At 42.9% G+C, this 17,549-nt stretch overlaps 1 protein-coding gene across 2 annotated transcripts in view; it reads right to left on the bottom strand.

The window, feature by feature from the left end:
• Nucleotides 1-17,549, bottom strand: part of APC2 (APC regulator of Wnt signaling pathway 2) — a 105,910-nt gene that overhangs the window by 23,019 nt on the left and 65,342 nt on the right. For both annotated transcript variants that reach the window (XM_077475999.1, XM_077476000.1), the window contains 2 exons: nucleotides 4,945-5,031; nucleotides 4,445-4,823 (listed from right to left, as the gene is read on the bottom strand). In XM_077475999.1, the coding sequence (XP_077332125.1) occupies nucleotides 4,445-4,823; nucleotides 4,945-5,031 (466 nt within the window). The remainder of the gene's footprint in view (nucleotides 1-4,444; nucleotides 4,824-4,944; nucleotides 5,032-17,549) is intronic.

The following is a 17,549-nucleotide window of genomic DNA, read 5'->3' as shown; positions in this document are numbered from 1 at the left end:
TCCCAAGAATTGTGGGAAAAAAATTACAACTTCAAAAAACTCACCATGCCTCTTACTAAATACCTTTGACTATCTACTTTTCAAAAAAGGGGTCATTTGGGGGGTATTTGTACTTTCCTGATATTTCAGGGCCTCAAGAATTGAGTTAGGCCGTCAGTGTGATCAATTTTCAATGATTTACACCATAGCTTGGAGACTCTATAACTTTCACAGAGACTAAATAATATCCACTAATTTGGGTTATTTTTACCAAAGAGATGTAGCAGTATACATTTTGGCAAATGTATACAAATTGACCCAAATTTATGAACAAAAAAGACCTATTTGCTAAATTTGATAATAGAAGCGAAAAAAAGTGTTTCTTTTTCAAAAAAATTTCACTTATGTTGCAAAAAATAAAAAAAAACTGTGGTGATTAAATACCACCAAAAGAAATCTGTATTTGTTTGAAAAAAATGATAAAAATGTTGTTTGGGTACAGTGTTGCATGACTGAGTAATTGGCATTCAAAGTGTGAGAACGCTGAAAGTTAAAAATTGGTCTGGGCAGGAAGGGTGTATAAATGCCCTGTATTGAAGTGGTTAAGATAACAACGTGATACATGCATATATTTATTTTTAAGGACAAACAAGGCTTTCTTTTTGTGAATAGTGTCCTGGAAACATCAGCTGCGGTGTCGACATCGCTGGACTCCAGGACAGGTAAGTGTCATTTTATTAAAAGCCAGCAGCTGCAGTATGTGTAGCTACTGGCTTTTCATTTTTTATTTTTTTTTCATTTGGGCGGACCCCTGCTTTAAACTGTTCACATTAAATGTTTTAGCATTGTAAAATATAGCTTAACCTCCCTGGCAGTATGATTATTTCAGATTTTTGATGCTCAAAGCGGTACAATGTTTTGCATGGAAATTTGGCGTCTTATATTGTAGGCCTGTAATTCTCAGGAATAACACACTTAAATCTGTCCAAACAAGAGTCTAGTAGACATCCCAGGTATGATAACGTTTGAAACATGAAATCATAAATTATAATATAATAAATAACTATAAATAATTATACCAAATAATAATAATAAAAATTATTCAATAATGTAATCAAATAAAAAACATTGAAATTTGCTCAGTTGCAGAATTGTCGCTGTCATTACTTTCAGTGTTTGATGATGAATTTCCTCACAAATCACTATCGCTCAATTCTGCAAATGATTCTAATTTATTATCACTGTTTTCTAGGTGGTCTAAAACTGCTTTTGATGTAAAGGGACACACTCCATCCCCGTGCGTCGCAACGCTCGCAGGGAACGTATCTTGGCACTGTAATAGATCCGGCGGAGGTGAGCTCACACACAGAGCGAGGAGGATCGCAGGATCCTGGGGACAAGGTAAGTAACTTTGCCTGGGTCCTGCAATGCGATCCCAAATGTGGCCCGGGGTTACCGCTTTTGGTACTGAAAATCCACCCCAAGATACACTCAGAATTACTGCTAAGGAGGTTAATGTGAATAATTTTAGGTGTGATTTACCAAATTATCTGAGTATGAGTATGTTAACATAGACAGGGTCTTCTACTGTGTGACGTTTGGGGGGAATTGGTTAACATTTAACATCTAAGGTCTTTTTTGTATGTTAGGCCACATTAAGCTCCCCAAAAAACAAACTTAACCTCCCTGGCGGTAATCCCGAGTCTGGCTCGGGCTGGGATTTCAGTACCACGAGCGGTAACCCCGAGTCAGACTCGGATCGCATTGCTGGATACAGGGAGACTTACTTACCTTGTCCCCTGGATCCAGCGATGTCCCCCCGTTGTGTGTGCGAGCCGTCCTCCGCTCGATTCACACAGTGCCCGAGTGCCGCCGAGCTCCGTTCCCTGCGACGTTATGACGCACGGGAGTGGAGATCGGCGCCAAATTAAAAAAAGTAAAAATACACAATACACTTACAGTACTGTAATCTTACAGATTACAGTACTGTATAAAAAAATTACAACCCCTTTGTCTCTAGTGGTCTGTCCAGTGCCCTGCATGCACTTTTATATTATAAATACTGTTTTTTTTCTGCCTGGAATTTGAAGATTGTCTATAGCAACCAAAAAGTGTCCCTTTATGTCAAAAGTGATTTTAGACCAGCTAGAAAACAGTGATAATAAATTAGAATTACTTGCACAATTGAGTGATAGCGATTTGTGGGGAGATCCGTCATCAAACACTAAATCTAATGACAGCGACAATTCTGCAAATGAGCAAATTTCAGTGTTTTTGGATTTGATTACATTATTGAATAATTTTTATTATTATTTGTTATCATTATTTATAGTTATTTATTATATTATAAACTTTATCATACCCGGGATGTCTACTAGACTCTTGTTTGAACAAATTTAAGAGAGTTATTTCTAAGAATTGCAGGCCTACAATATAAAACGCCAAATTTCCATGCAAAATAATTGTACCACTTTCAGCACCTAAAATCAGAAATAATCATACTGCCAGGGAGGTTAATGTTCCTAGTTTGCCTTGTGGAACACCGAAATGCATAAAACTTCTAGAATAGGTTTGGAAAGTTTGGCTGTGCAAAGTTTCAAGACAATTGATTGAGATTTAGGCACTTTATTACACGTTAAGCTACATTAAGCCATTTTCACATTAAATGTTTTAGTATGTCCCATAAAACTGACATTATTGATCTCCTTTGCCAAACTCCCATTGACAACCAATGAGAGAGGGCACTTTGCCGATGACCACCAATTTGAGTCTGAATTCACTGAATTGCCAATGTAATGGTGCACTTCACCACTTAAAATCATGATAAGGAAACATTACACTAACCACTTGTGTAAGAGGGCACTATTCTGGTCACCAATATAAGAGGCTACTTCTCCAGTAAATCAGCAATGTAAGCTGGCTCTTCTCCCACTGACCACCAGTATAAGAAGGGTACTTCACAACTGTTCACTAATATAAAGCAAACCTAACCTGACCAGTCTACACAATGCATGCTCCAGACATACTCATGACTTCTGCACTTTGTAAATTGACTGTTGCACTTTCTGCATTTCTCTTCTGTCCACTATTATTATTTGTTTAATTTTCTAATTATTCCTAATAAATGTTTTTCTTCAAAACCTTTAGTGTGGCATTTCAGTTGACATTTCTCAAGACAGGTGCAATGCAGTATATGGTATATTCAGGTAATTCTGCATTTAGATTTTTTCAGTTTTGCATTAATAAGTCATTTTCTGCTATATGTCAGTAAGAATATTGGCAGCATTAAATTGTGCTATTTTCAGTTAAAGATTTTGGGCTAAAAAATATTGGAATTTGACACGTGCTTTGGATAATCTCAAAGTCAATATATACTGAGTTCATAATATTTCCTTTCCCCATGCCTATCGATGACACAACTATCCATCTCTGCATGTTGGGATGTTAGGTGTAATCCTGGACTTTGAACTCTCCTTTCAGTTCCATAATAAATCCCTTTTCAAATCTCTCCAAAATACACCCTTCTTAATCAATGACACCACAGAACTTATATTTCACTCCCTGGTTAACTCGGCTTGACTTTTGTAACTCTTCCCTCATTGGCCTAACTTTACTTAGGCTATCCCCTCTTCAGTCCATCTTGAATGCTGCTGCCAGACTCATCTACATTACCAACCATTCAGTGTCTGCTATGGCTCTTTACCAATGCCTCCATTGGCTTCCCTTTAACCAAGTAATAAAATTCAAAATACTAACAACAACCTACAAAATCATCCACAAATATGCACTCAACTACATCACTAACATTGTTTCAAAATACCAACCAAAATGTTCCCTTCACTCCTCCCAAGACCTCCAGCTATCTAGCACCCTTGTCACTTCCTCCTATACAAGCCTCTAGGACTTCTCCAGAGCCTTTCCCATCCTCTGGAACTCCTTACCCCAATCTGCCTATCTACCACTCTATCTACCTTTAGGCGGTTCCTGAAAACCTATCCTGTCTTTAACTTATAAACTTTTACTTTTTCCATCAGCTCATCCCTCACAGTTATTTATTACAAGGCCCTCTGATTCATTTTGTATTGAATTATATTGTCCCTGTACCGTCTTCCATTTTGTAAAGCTCTGCATAAACTGTTATGTCGCGTACACACGATCAGAATTTTGGCCCGCAAAAGACCGATTAGAGTTTTTCGTCGGAAAATGTGACCGTGTGTATGCTCCATTGGTCTTTTGCTGGCAGAGTTCCAGCCAGCAAAAGATTGAGAGCATGCTATGACGGAAAAGCCGTCATATCTTTTTCCGACAAGAAATCCGTGTGTACATGGCATTAGTGCTATATAAATCCAGTACAATAATAATAATGTAATGCTTTGATAGCATATCTCTGGTATCTTACATATCTAACACATTCAGTTGATACCAAACTCTTAGGAATAGTTGTATACAACATATTGCAAGGTACCTGGGCTACTGTCTACTACACCATCTTTCTGCTCATGACATAGCATCCAATCCCAGCAAGTTTCAGTATAGGAACGTATCTGTTCAAGAATATGGAGGACTCTCATCTCCTTCTTTGCCTGTCCTTCATCGGGTTGAGAGAAGATCACATTATGGAGTGCAGCATTGGCTCTCATCCTTGCATCTTTGAAATTCTGAGAGTCCTTTGTTCTTCCATCCTGTTCTGTGTCATGAAGAATCTGGAGTAGCAGTGGAAGGCAGCCTGATCTTCGCATGGCTTGGCAACTCTCTTGTGAGCTGGACATGGCCAACAAAGTGCGCGACATGTCATCCTTATCACGTGTGGCCAGCATTGACAAAAGCCAGAACACCACCTCTACCTATGATAAAATAGGCAATGACAATCATCTACCATTGTAACCTAGGCCTGTGCAACTGGTTTATGTTTACATTTCACTTCCATCACTACACATTTTATGAGTAAATCATTTCCATGTGTACCTTATTTTCTGGTTGACCTGAGTTGTCTTCTGGTTGTGAAATATTCTCTGGAACTGGTCTGTCCAGGGACTCAAGGACTGCACAAGGCTGGGGGAATAGAACATAATTTACTTTGTTAAAATGTGGTTATACAATCCTCTTATTCACAATCTGATCTCTGGAATTGTTGTTTTGTCTTTTTTGTCCAATTGTGACTTTTCAGTTGGCTTGAATATTTTCATGCAAACCTACCCAGATGAAGAATCACACAATTCATGAAATAAGGCAATTAGAATTTCAGCTTCCTGCGAATTGGCCAAAACGGGTTACAAGTTTTAAAGCAATAAAAGTAGACTTGTGCAGAGAGTATATGGAGGTGGCCATTGCAGATTGATCCTTCTGAAAGCGCTAGCTCTTTGGCTACTATTGTGGTCCAAACGGCTGAAGCTGTTTATACACATTCATTTTCTTTTTTTGTTCAACCAGCAGGTTAAACAAAGATAAAAAACTGACAGATTCCTGGCATGAACAAAATTATGTGTAATACAGGGATCTCTCCCAATGTGCTATTGTATTCTGACAGGGTGACCCCTCCCTACCAGAATACACTGATCAGCGCTTACAGCCATTTTGGTTGCAAGCGAAGATCGAATGCTGGTTTATCCAGCAAGACTGTTCAACAGAAGCCACTCGTTAGACCGGCTGCTGTTGAATAGACAGCAGTACACATGTGCGGAAAGTCAGCTGGATCCTGCTGAACCAGACAATTTTTGGTACTTGTGTACTGGGCCTAAATCTAAAGACAAAGACTATTTCTTTAGTTTTGGCTGCAATGGGGAGTCACTGAAGCCCTGGTATCTAAAGCTGGCTGCACATTATACAATTGTCTTTTAGATTTACCTTCAACTATGCAGTGCAAGGGCCTGCCTCATTGCATACAATTGGAAAGTGTTTAGGTTTGACCTCATATTATATGGTTTTGGTAAATCTAAAGGGAAATTGTACAAGAAAATTGTATAAGACCCCTTTCACACTGGGGCATTTTTCAGGCGCTTTAGTGTTAAAAAAACGCCTGTAAAGCGCATGAAAGAAGCCTCATCTGAAATCCCAATGTGAAAGCCTGAGTGCCTTCAAACTTAGGCGCTGCGCTGGCAGGGCATCAAAAAAAGTCCTGGAAAGCAGCTTCTTTGCAGCGCTGAAAAGAAGTGGAAGAGTGGTGCAGAGGTAAGTTTAAAAAAAAATTCTAGTGTTTATTACTGCACCCACTGACATTATTACTGTATCCTCTGACACCAATGATGGGGGTTATTATTGCATCAACTGACAATAATGGGACTTACTGTATTCTCACACATATCAAAGCAGGCCACTATTAGATGTGAGGACTTATACTGCTGCCTGCAGTACACTGTGCCTAAAAGCGGCATCCTCTTGCCGCCTTACATCCATCTGGTAAAATTTAGTAAATATATGTACTGATGACCAAGTCGCTGCCTTGTAAATCTGAGCCATAGAGGCCTGGTGTCACACTGCCCAGGAAGCACTCACTCCCCTGATAGAGTGCACTCTAATTTGAAAAGGTGGAACCCATCTTTTCAATCCATAAACCTGAATTGTAACCTGACGAATCCACTGTGAAATAGTTCATTTTGACACTGCCTGCTCTTTTCTGGGCCCCTCTGCCAGCACAAAGAAAGAATCAGTCTTGCACATCTGAGCTGTCACTTTCAGATAGATGCTGACAGCTCTCACCACATAGAGAGAATGCAACAATTTTTCTTCTGTAGAGCGAGGTTCTGGGAAAAAAGAAGGCAGGTAGACATCTTGGTTCAAGTGGAAACTGGACACTACCTTAGGCAGAAAGGTTGGGTGAGGACTAAACACCACCTTGTCTTTACGAATAATTAAGAAGGCTCTTTACAGGAAAAATATAGCAATTCTGACACTCTCCTTGCCGAGGTTACTGCAACCATAAAAAAAAAACTTCCTTGTCAAAAGGATCAAGGGAATATGGCGCAAAAGCTCAAAGGGTTGTCTTTGCAAGACCAAGAAAATAAAATTCAAATCCCATGGGCGGCCAATGGCGGCCTGACTGGCGGAGTTATACGAATTACCCCTTGTATAAAGGCCTGGATCAAAGAATGCGAAGCAAGTGGCCTTTGAAAAAATACTGACAAGGCCGAGATCTGACCCTTGATGGTACCCAAGGCTAGCTTCATTTCTACCCCCAATTAGGAAGGCAAGAATTCTTCCTATGACATACTTTTGAGGATGCCATCTTTTGGCTTCACATTAGGAAATATAGGACCTCCAGATCCTATAAAAAATGTCCCTAGAAGCCGGCTTCCTTGCATTAATCAGGGTAGTCACCACTGAGCCGGAAAGCCCTGGATCCTTTAAAATTTGGGCTTCAATAGCCAAACTGATAAATTTAGCGATTGTAAGGCAGGATGGAACACCGGTCCTTGGGAAAGCAAGTCTGGACGGGATGGAAAAGTCCACGGTCTCTCTGCTGCCAACCTTATGATCTCTGCATACCAGGATCTTCTGGGCCAAGCCAGGGCTACCAGTATCACCGGCTTCCCTTCCTCCTTGATCCTGCGTAGAAGCCGTGGTAGCAGCTGAACTGTGGGGAGCACATATCAGTTAAAACTGATCCCAAGGGGTTACTACCGCATCTGTCCCGAATGCGAAGGGATCCCTTGTCCTTGACACAAAGCTGTCCAACTTCTTGTTGAACCTGGACGCCAACAGATCTATGTCCAGGATACTCCACTTTTGGCATATGGCAGAAAAAACCTTGGGATGCAGGGACCATATCCCCGGAGACAATTGTTGGCGGCTCAAGAAGTCTGCCTGCCAATTCTCCACTCCCAGAATGAAGACGGCTGAAAGAAAAGGCACATGCTTTTCTGCTCATGTCAGAATATAGTCCACCTTCCTTTGGGCTGCCTGACTCCTGGTACCCCCTTGGTGGATTGTATCCTGACAGGACAAACCTGCAACCTGAAAGTCGAGGATATTAGAGCCAGACGTGCTGCCCGAATCTCTAGAATGTTGATGGGCGAGGCTTTTACGGTCTCTGACCACTTCCCCTGGACAGTGGCCTTCTCCAGAACCACTCCCCAGCCCAAGAAGAGGCTGGCATCCATCGTTACTACCTTCCAGGCTACCTTCCAGGCTACCGGCATGAAGGATTTCCCCTTCTGCAAATTTCTGGCTATCAACCACCAACTGAGACTCTGGCACACCTTTGGGGACAGATACATAGGGTAGTCCAAGTCTTGGATCCTCTTGTTCCAAGCAGACAGAATACTGTTTTGCAACAGTCTTTAATTAAATTGGGCATAGGGAATAGCTTCGAACAACGCCACCATTTTCCCTAGCAACCTCATGCAAAGGTGAATGGAGGGATCCTTCTTTCCCATGACAATGTGGACCAGATCTCTTATAGCCCTGACCTTCGTCTGAGGCAAAAAGACCTTTCCTTGGACTGTGCCTATGACCAGACCCAAATATTCTAGCCTTCTTACTGGCTGTAAGGCTGACTTCTATAGGTTGAGAATCCAACTCGGGTGTTCCAAATACTTGACCATACTGAACACACTCCGGTCTAGCCGTGCAACCCACTGATCTACAAGCAGCAGGCCGTCTAGTTATGCCATTACTAATATACCGTGGACCCTAATGCCCTGTACACACGGTCGGACATTCTGACGACCAAATCCGTCAGATTTTGTTCAGACGGATTTTGGCCCAAACTTGTGTTGCAAACGTGCGACAAAGTTGTTGGGAAATCCGATCATTCAGAATGAGGTGACGTACAACACGTACGACGGGACTATAAAGAGGCCAATAGCTTTCATCTCGTAATTTATTCTGAGCATGCGTGGCACTTTGTGTGTCGGAATTGTCTACACATGATCGGAATTTAAACGATCGGATTTTGTTGTCGGAAAATTTTAGATCCAGATCTCAAACTTTTTGCGTTGGAAATTCTGACAGAAAAAGTCTGATGGAGCCCACACACGACCGGAATTTCCAACAACACAATCCAATTGCACATTTTCCATCAAAAAGTCCGACCGTGTGTACAGGGCATTGATCTTGCTAATACTGGGCCATGAACTGAAAATGACGCTGTTCCACCTCGAATCGCAGAAATTTCTGGTGAGCGGGGCAAATTGGCACATATGCATCTTTGATGTCTATTGATGCTAGAAATTCTCATCCCCTCAGAGTGGATACGACTGATCGTATTGACTCCATCAAAGGAGTGGACGGTTAGAAATTGATTTAGATCTTTGAGATCTTGAATGGGTCTGACATCTCCATTGTTTTGGCACCGTTACGAGATTCGAATAAAAATCCATGCCCTGCTCCTCTGCTGAGATTTCTGTAATTACACCCTGTGATGTCAACTGGTCCAGTGCCTAGAAAAAGAACCTTCTTTTTAACGGGTCTCTGGGAACATTCAATCTTAGAAAACTAAATGGTGGAAACTTCCGAAACTCTAGCTTGTAGCCTAGAGATTGCAGAAGCCTTCCCCCCACTAGACCGAGTGGGGGCCCCCCTTCATAAGGAGGCCTTAGGACTCTGTTTTGCATGATTCTGCCCCCTGGGCTTCTTCTGGCCTTGTGCTTGGCCTCTTTAACCCGACAGCTGACTGGAGGCTGCAGCACCTGGTGTCGGGGAAGAAGAACGTTTAAATAAACCTTCTTTTAACCAGTAAAAGGGCACTCTTACCACCTGAAATTTCTTGGATATACTCATTCAAGTCGTCTAAACAACCGTTCCCCATGAAAAGAAAAACTTTCCAATCGTTTTTTGCACGGCAATTCAGCTGACCAATGCTTCAACCAGAGAATTTTGCGCATATGCACAGATAAGAGGGCAAAGCATGACACCTGTTGAATAAAATCTTTAAGGGCATCCACCGAAAAACATAAGGCCCTTGGCAGCTCCGCTAACTCGTGAGCTGCTTTCCCTTCAGCAGGGACACCTTTAATGACTTGTTTGAGCTGGTCTTTTAAGGACTGACAAACCCCTATCGCTGCTACTGCAGGCTGTGCTGCTGAACCATCTATAGAAAAGGAGGCTTTTAGTAAAGATTCCAGCTTCTTGTCGGCTGGATCTTTGAAAACCTGGACATTGTCTACAAGACAAGTTAGACTCCTATTCACAGAAGAAATAGCAGCATCCACTGCTGGCAAATTCCACTTCTTAGTGAATTTATCCTCCATGGGATAAAGAATAGAAATTCTTCTAGGAGGAACAAAATACCTATTTGGGTGATCCCAGTCTGCATATATATTACTTGCTTCAGCAGTGGGTGTAAAGGAAAAGCATGTGGGCCCTGTGAAGGCCTCAAAGAACCCAAAGAAGAAAAAGGGGCCTCAGCCACCTCCGCTTGGGGCAACTTGTATGCAGAATGGACCAATTCCATGAGGGATTGGACTAGCAGTTTTTGGGATTGCGAGGCTGAGAATGGCTCCTCTGAGATTTATTGATGACCCTTCTTCCCGGTCACCCAATGGCACCGCAATGTCATCTGCCCATTCCTGTTCCAATACTGGAAGGTCAGGAGGAGGAGAAGGGAACCTTTCGCGTTTTTCCCAGACAGGGAGACAGATGCGATCATGTTGGCTATTTTTCCATCCAAACCAGATAACGCTGAAGCCAAATCGTCTTTAGTGACGTATGCAGAGACTGAAATGTTAGATGTAGCCACTATGCGCTCCTCCCTGCTGTATTCCTCCACCTTTCCTTTGGGAAGACATAGTCCTAAGCACAAAATGCAGAGGTACTTACAATATGCATCCACTGCTGAGCTGTAGTCCAGCAAAAAAATGCCACTATCATTGCTCAGCCTAATGCCCAGTAGGCATGCCTTTAAATCCACACCTATACAGTGCTTATATGCCCCAGTATGCTCTGTGTCCCTCTGTTAGCCACCGGACTCTTCACAGAGTCACAAACTTTATAGCCACTGAGCCTGTGCCTGCGGAGTGTGCACGTGGATGAGACGGTCCCATTATTGGGATATCTTGGGGGTGGAGAGAGGGGCTGCGTTACCGTGGGGGGTCCCAGGGCCTTTCAGCGGACAACTGGCAGACCAGGATGAGGGGTAATGCTGTCTCCAAAGGAGCGCTGCCAGACACAAAAAAAAGGGGGAGCTGGAAAGCATGACAAGTAAACACCAGGTATGTTACAATACACCCTCTAGTGGTGAAAAAAACAGGCAAGGCATTCGCTACTCAGAAGAAATCCCTTAATGTGAATAATAGTGTTTATTTTTATACCTCTTCATTGTTTCCTATGCCTTTAAAGGCCGACCTAGGTTTACTGTTATAGTACACCTTTTTTTTCTTGTTTATTTCCTCAATTTACGGATGTGGCTATGTGAGTGCGCTTCTTTTCTGTTTATTATTACTATTTAGGGTGGCAAACACCATTTTCCTTGTTTACGCACTCTGGGTGAATCATACTGTATTTTAATTTTATTGATCCACCTGATTATTTGTCTTAAATGTGTTTTATATGCACATTATGTGTTGTATCAATTTATTGATTTTTCTTTTTTTTTGTTTTCTTTTGATAGTATTGCTATATTTTTGGAATCTTTGACTTTATAGGAAACAACTGTGAGGGTTTCATGCTGGGTATTAAGCAGACATGCTCTCTCACTAACTGTAAGGATGTAGAAATGGAAATTGTATATCAGAAACTTTTACAAACTTTCGAACGAAAAGCTAGTCTCTTCTGGCATATTAAATACGTTGTACAGGTGTTCCCGAACATTTGGCCACTTGATCCTGATCTCAAGACCCGATGGGAACTTAATCTTCAGCAATGTTCCAAAGAAATTATGGATTTAATGATAGAATATTATATGAAGGAACTCAAACTAGTAGACTGTGAAATAAAACAAATCTACAATGAAAACTCCTTAATATTAAATAATCCTGATTTTGTCACTTTTGACACACGCCTTAAGGAACATATTCAAGCTTTCACTAGAAAATTGCTCCAAAAAAAAAAGAGGATAAACTATCACAAGACAAATTAGCCTTTGCAGGCAAGTATGCTTATAATTGGCCGCAAAACAATGGCCAACAGGGTGGCCGCAAATATGCAGGCCCCCAGAGGAGCCATGTATTTAATAAATCTAGAGAGAAAGCTATGGTTTAGACTCCTCCACTAATTCCCATGTCTCACAGAAATCACGGACCTCAAATCAAAGACAAGAAAGGAGTCGAAGCTCAAAAAAATGACCACAGTACCTGTTTGATGGGTATCAAAAAGGTACTGATAAAAAACGATTAGTGGATGACCCTACTTTGCCAACAGGTAACAATTTTACAGACTGTGCACCTAGGGATGCCACCTCATTGGTGAATATAGGTATCTCTATGTTCTCAGATGCGGGATATGAGGTATGTCCTCTGACACATCTATTGCTACAACTTCTATGACACCTAAAACTGAACTAGATACTCGGTCCCAAATCATTGATGCTGCACAATCCGTTGCCATATCATGACCTTCGACTGTGGCTACAGTGGTGGCGATAAGGAAAGACTCTCAAAAGTGACGTATTGACCATTTTTTATCCATTGTTAAAACCACTAGGTCGTACCTCAATTTGGTCGGGTGTTCCTCTCCCCCTCCCTCTTTATCTCCTTGTGTCCCTTACAATGTGGAATCTGTTGTTTCTCATTCAAACTTGGAGGTTATTAACCTGTCCACATATTCTTTGAGTATTACTGAGATTGAGCTATTGCAACTTGGTCTCAGTTTTTGTCCTAAGTCCCCTCCAAAAAGATTTGATGTGATCAAGGACCTCTATCTTCTTGCTAGGAAGTTTACCTATAAATATATGTTTGATAAGGATAGACCAGAAAAACAAACTGAGGCTGCCAATCAAGAGATATGGAAGGATTTCATAGTGTCCGAATTCAGAGAATTTAGATATCTGGTCCTCCTATTGGAGGAGAATGAGGATGGGTTAACACAGGTAACCCAACAGGAGTCAGATGAAGCTAGGGGTCTCCGGGTTCAATTGACCTGTTACCAGAATGAAATCAACTCATTGGGGAATGCGGTCAAAAAAAAAGTCTACTAAATTTCCCTCTTTATACACCAACTCCAATATTTGGACTTTTCTTACTCCAACAATTAAGGAAATTGAATCACTCACCTTTCCTAAACCGATGGGCCACAACTAGGGGTACAACGGATCGTCACCAATCCGTGATCCGAACGGGTCACCCTGCTCGGATCGGCACATGCCGCGATCCGCTTCCGAAGCGGCGGCCATCTTTCTACATCCAGGCTGTTTACACTGATCGCTCCGACGGATCGATCACTTGTAAACAAACCGGTTCCTCTCTCCCCTCTCTGTACTAACCTGTACAGTGGAGGGGAGAGATCCTGAGATGGAAGCAGCCATCCCTCCATACCCTGCAGTACCCAGCAATACCCTGCCAATACTCTGCAGTACCCCAATACTCTAGCAATACTCTGCAATACCCCAATACTCTGCAATACCCCAATACTCTGCAATACCCTAATACTTTAGCAATACTCTGCAATTCCCCAATACTCTGCAATACCCTAATACTCTAGCAATACCCTAATACTCTAGCAATACTCTGCAATACCCCAATACTCTGCAATTCCCCAATACTCTGCAATACCCCAATACTCTAGCAATACTCTGCAATACCCCAATACTCTAGCGATACCCTGCCAATACTCTAGCGATACCCTGCAATACTCTGCGATACCCAGCCAATACTCAGTGATACCCTGCCAATACTCAGCGATACCCAGCAATACCCTGCCTGCCAATACTCAGCAATACCCTGCCTGCCAATACCCTGTCAATACTCAGCAATACCCAGCAATACCCTGCGTGCCAATACTCAGCAATACCCTGCCTGCCAATACCCTGTCAATACTCTGCGATACCCAGCCATACTCTGCCATACTCAGCCATGCCCAGCCATACTCAGCCGTGCCCAGCCATACTCAGCTATGCTCAGCCATACCCAGCCGTGCCCAGCCAATATTACAGTGGGGGAGATTGTGGATATTACAGTGGGGACTATATGGTGGTGGAATTTTCACAGGTTTTTGCAAATTAAATTATTATTTGCTGATCCGAAAAATGATCCGATCCGTGACTCTGATCCAAGGAACGATCCGATCCGTGAGTCTTTTGATCCATTGCACCCCTAGCCACAACCTTAGTCGTGCACATAGGATTGCACTTCAGGACCTTAGTGAGAATTGCTGTTTGGTGATCAAGCCCTCAGACAAGGGCGAAAAAGTGGTAGTAATGGACAAGTTACAATATAGAAATATGTGTTGGGACATCTTTGAAAAACCGATCCTGGTACAAACCAATATCGGAAGATGTCATTACTAGATTTAATCAACAGTACGATGAAACCATTGCTTTTCCGCCTTTGCCGATGGCTTGATCCCCAAACAGATTTTTGAGGGCATACAGGTTCCACATCCCAAGACCCCTACCTTTTATTCGCTCCCCAAAACACATAAAAATCTTTTATACCCCCAGGACACCCGATCGTTTCGGGAGTAGGTTCCAAGACCCAGAGAGCTAGCAAGTTTGTTGATAAATATCTTCGTCCTCATGTAATCACATTGCCCTCGTATATCACACTTCAGACCTCCTTCGGACTCTGGATAGCCTGACGGTACCCGTTAGATGTTCTCTTGTAGCTATGTAGCCGTAGCTAATATTAAGGTCCTTTATCCATCCATTTCACATAATTACGGCATTGAGGTCATCTTCAGATTTTTGGGGGAAAGAGGACCTAAGTCACAGGGCCTAACAACTTTGTATTACAACTGTTATCTCACATTTTGACCAAGAATGTGTTTTCTTTTGATGAGTCCCACTTTCTCCATGTGCAGTGTGTCGCTATGGGCACATGCTGTGTGCCCTCCTATGAGAACCTATACCTGGGGGGGTGGGAACGTGATTTGTTTTCAAGAGAGGAGTCTGTGGAGCTTTTGGCCAAGGTTTTGTGCTGGTTCCGCTACATAGATGATGTTCTCATGCTGTAGGCGGGGCCAGTGGAGGCGCTGGATCAGTTTATGAAAATGCTTAGTACCAATGGGTACAACCTCAAGTTTACGATGCAATTGAGTACAACGACAATTGCCTTTCTTGATATTGCCATCAACATTGGAACGGATGGCACTATCAATGCATCACTTTATCACAAGTCCACTGGGAAACCGATATTACACGCATCAAGTGCACACACACATTCTCGGGTCCAAATTATCCCCTTTGGCCAGTACCTAAGCCTGGGGCAAAACTGTTCCAATGAGGCATACTAAGCAGGAAGCTGCCTTTTATGAACATTTACCGACTAGAGGATACAGCAGGACATCTCTAAAAAAATGCTTTTAATAAAGCCCTAGTTCATCCTAGGAATGTGGCCTTGCTCCCCAAACCTAAAAAGACTGATTCCAATGTAGTAAAGCTAATAACAACGTACTCTGAGCAACATCAATTAATATGATCTATTATTCAAAAACACTGGCACATATTATCCACAGACTCTACACTTGCTAACTATTTGGGACCTGAGATCACCTTTCGCCGCACGGGGTCGATCAGAGATCACCTAGTACACAGTCGGTACCACAAATCAGAAACTAAAAGGGACCAACTTGGGTTGTTCCGATGTGGCACCTGTAATTTTTATCATCTGTTGATGGAGGGGGCCTCTATCCCCCTTCCTAATGGCCATACTCACACCCTATGGCATCATGTTGCCTGCCAAACAAGGGGTGTGATCTATATTATCTTTTGCCAATGTGGAGCCTTCTACGTTGGCAAAACGATTAGATCATTTTGGAAACGGATAAAGGACCATGTGTATTATGCCACCAATGACCTTTTGAATACCACCACGGCGGGCCAGGTCTCAAACGGACCTTCAAAGACCGGGTCCCTCTTGCATACTGGGGTCCACACCCTTGGACCTGTACAGCACCCTAACAGGACAACCTTTGGTTTAGTTATGTATCCAAGGGCCTGGATCCCAGGGTCCAGCCCTCCAAAGACAGGCAAAAACATTGCTTCTATTTCTTTCTTGAGGCTCGGGTACCATCCATCTTGGCCTTTCTCTTGCCACCTTGAATGGATCCGACTGCATAGCCCCTTAATCCTGCCAAGGATTTCTCAGACGGGGCTGTCCTTATTATAGTACTTCAATCCACCGTAACTATCACCTTGAGACACTGGTGAAAAAACTGAGGTACTTCCTGTATGGGAGGGGTTATATAGAGAGGGACTTCCTGTCTTTTGAATGTGCCAGTGTCCATTCACCTATAGGTGGCGTAAAACCGACATAGTAATTACTATGACTGCTCTGTGTCCCGTGATGTACGATAAAGAAATTAATATTGTGCATGGCAACTTTAAATAGGATTAAATGGGCAAGTGACATATGATCTTGATGTAGCACACAGATGTTTAGGCAGGGCTGCTAGTAAATTAACCTGCCAGGTGTAGTCGCATTGGCCGATTGATAGGGGATCAATTGATTCCACCCTAAATCTTGGATTGTTGCACTTCTCTCTTCTGTCACTAGATGGCCGAGTATCTGGTGACATTAGATAAGACAAGGGCAGTGCAAGGACAGATTAGGAATAACTGAGGTATCTCAGCTAATGGGCAGGGAATTTCTTACGTCCCTTGGTCTGCTGGGAGAGCCTATTTAATTGGGTGAGGTCAGGTGATCGTGGTTCAGTACCACCTGAACGGCTGTCTCGGTGGACGTGTGTTGTGCTGCCCCGGGCCAGAGCCTGAGGCCTTTCCCGGGGACATCTGGCTGCTACGCTGTCTGAGGGCTTATCCAGAAGCAAGACAGCAGCGTAGGGTTGGGATTGCGGCTTGTAATCCAACCACAAGTGACAGTTCTGCCAGCTGGAGAACCTGTCACGGTTGGAGGTAGAGGGAAAGCTGTCGCCACTAAGGGCCCATCCACCTTATTACCAGGGACCACCTTGAGTAGCTGAAGCAAGTAACAGAGCAGTATTCTCACCAACTGGGAACGAATTAGGAAACTTCAGCAGGTGTCAAGCCAGGGACCCAGCCAGCGGAGGTGACACTTGCAGAGCAGCCTTGTGTGTCAAGCCAGGGACCGAGAAGGCCAGTTGGGTAATGCTTGAGGAGTATCTTGTATGCCAAGCTATGGACCCAGCAGGGAAGCGGGGGTGACGCTTGAGGAAGATACTGAGAGAGAGAAGATTGGAAGAGCTCAGGAGATCCAGTGGCAATGGATCAGCAAGTCTAGTGAGAGAGACTGGGAGCTCACTCAGAGGAGTGAAGATCTACAATAGGAGATTGTGTCGGAAGTAAAGTTCATTGTAACGTTCGTTAGAAATTGTTCAAGATCACTGCCATAGCAGACAGCGCTCCTACAAGTGCAGATGTGGTGTCTTGCTGGATGCCTTTCCCTGCATGGCTATCTACCTATAGAAGTCTCTGAGTCTGCTAATTAACATTGCAACTACTAAAGGGTGTCCTGGCCCTGAACACTCTCTCCCACAGTTCTGTTGAGGAGACAATAAATATC

This window comes from Lithobates pipiens, unplaced genomic scaffold (assembly GCF_037356315.1).
Source record: "Lithobates pipiens isolate NorthernLeopardFrog02 unplaced genomic scaffold, aLitPip1_a1.2 Scaffold_13, whole genome shotgun sequence".
Taxonomy (NCBI): domain Eukaryota; kingdom Metazoa; phylum Chordata; class Amphibia; order Anura; family Ranidae; genus Lithobates; species Lithobates pipiens.
The sequence above is the reverse complement of the archived record's forward strand: the minus strand, read 5'-3'. Positions and strand labels throughout refer to the sequence as shown.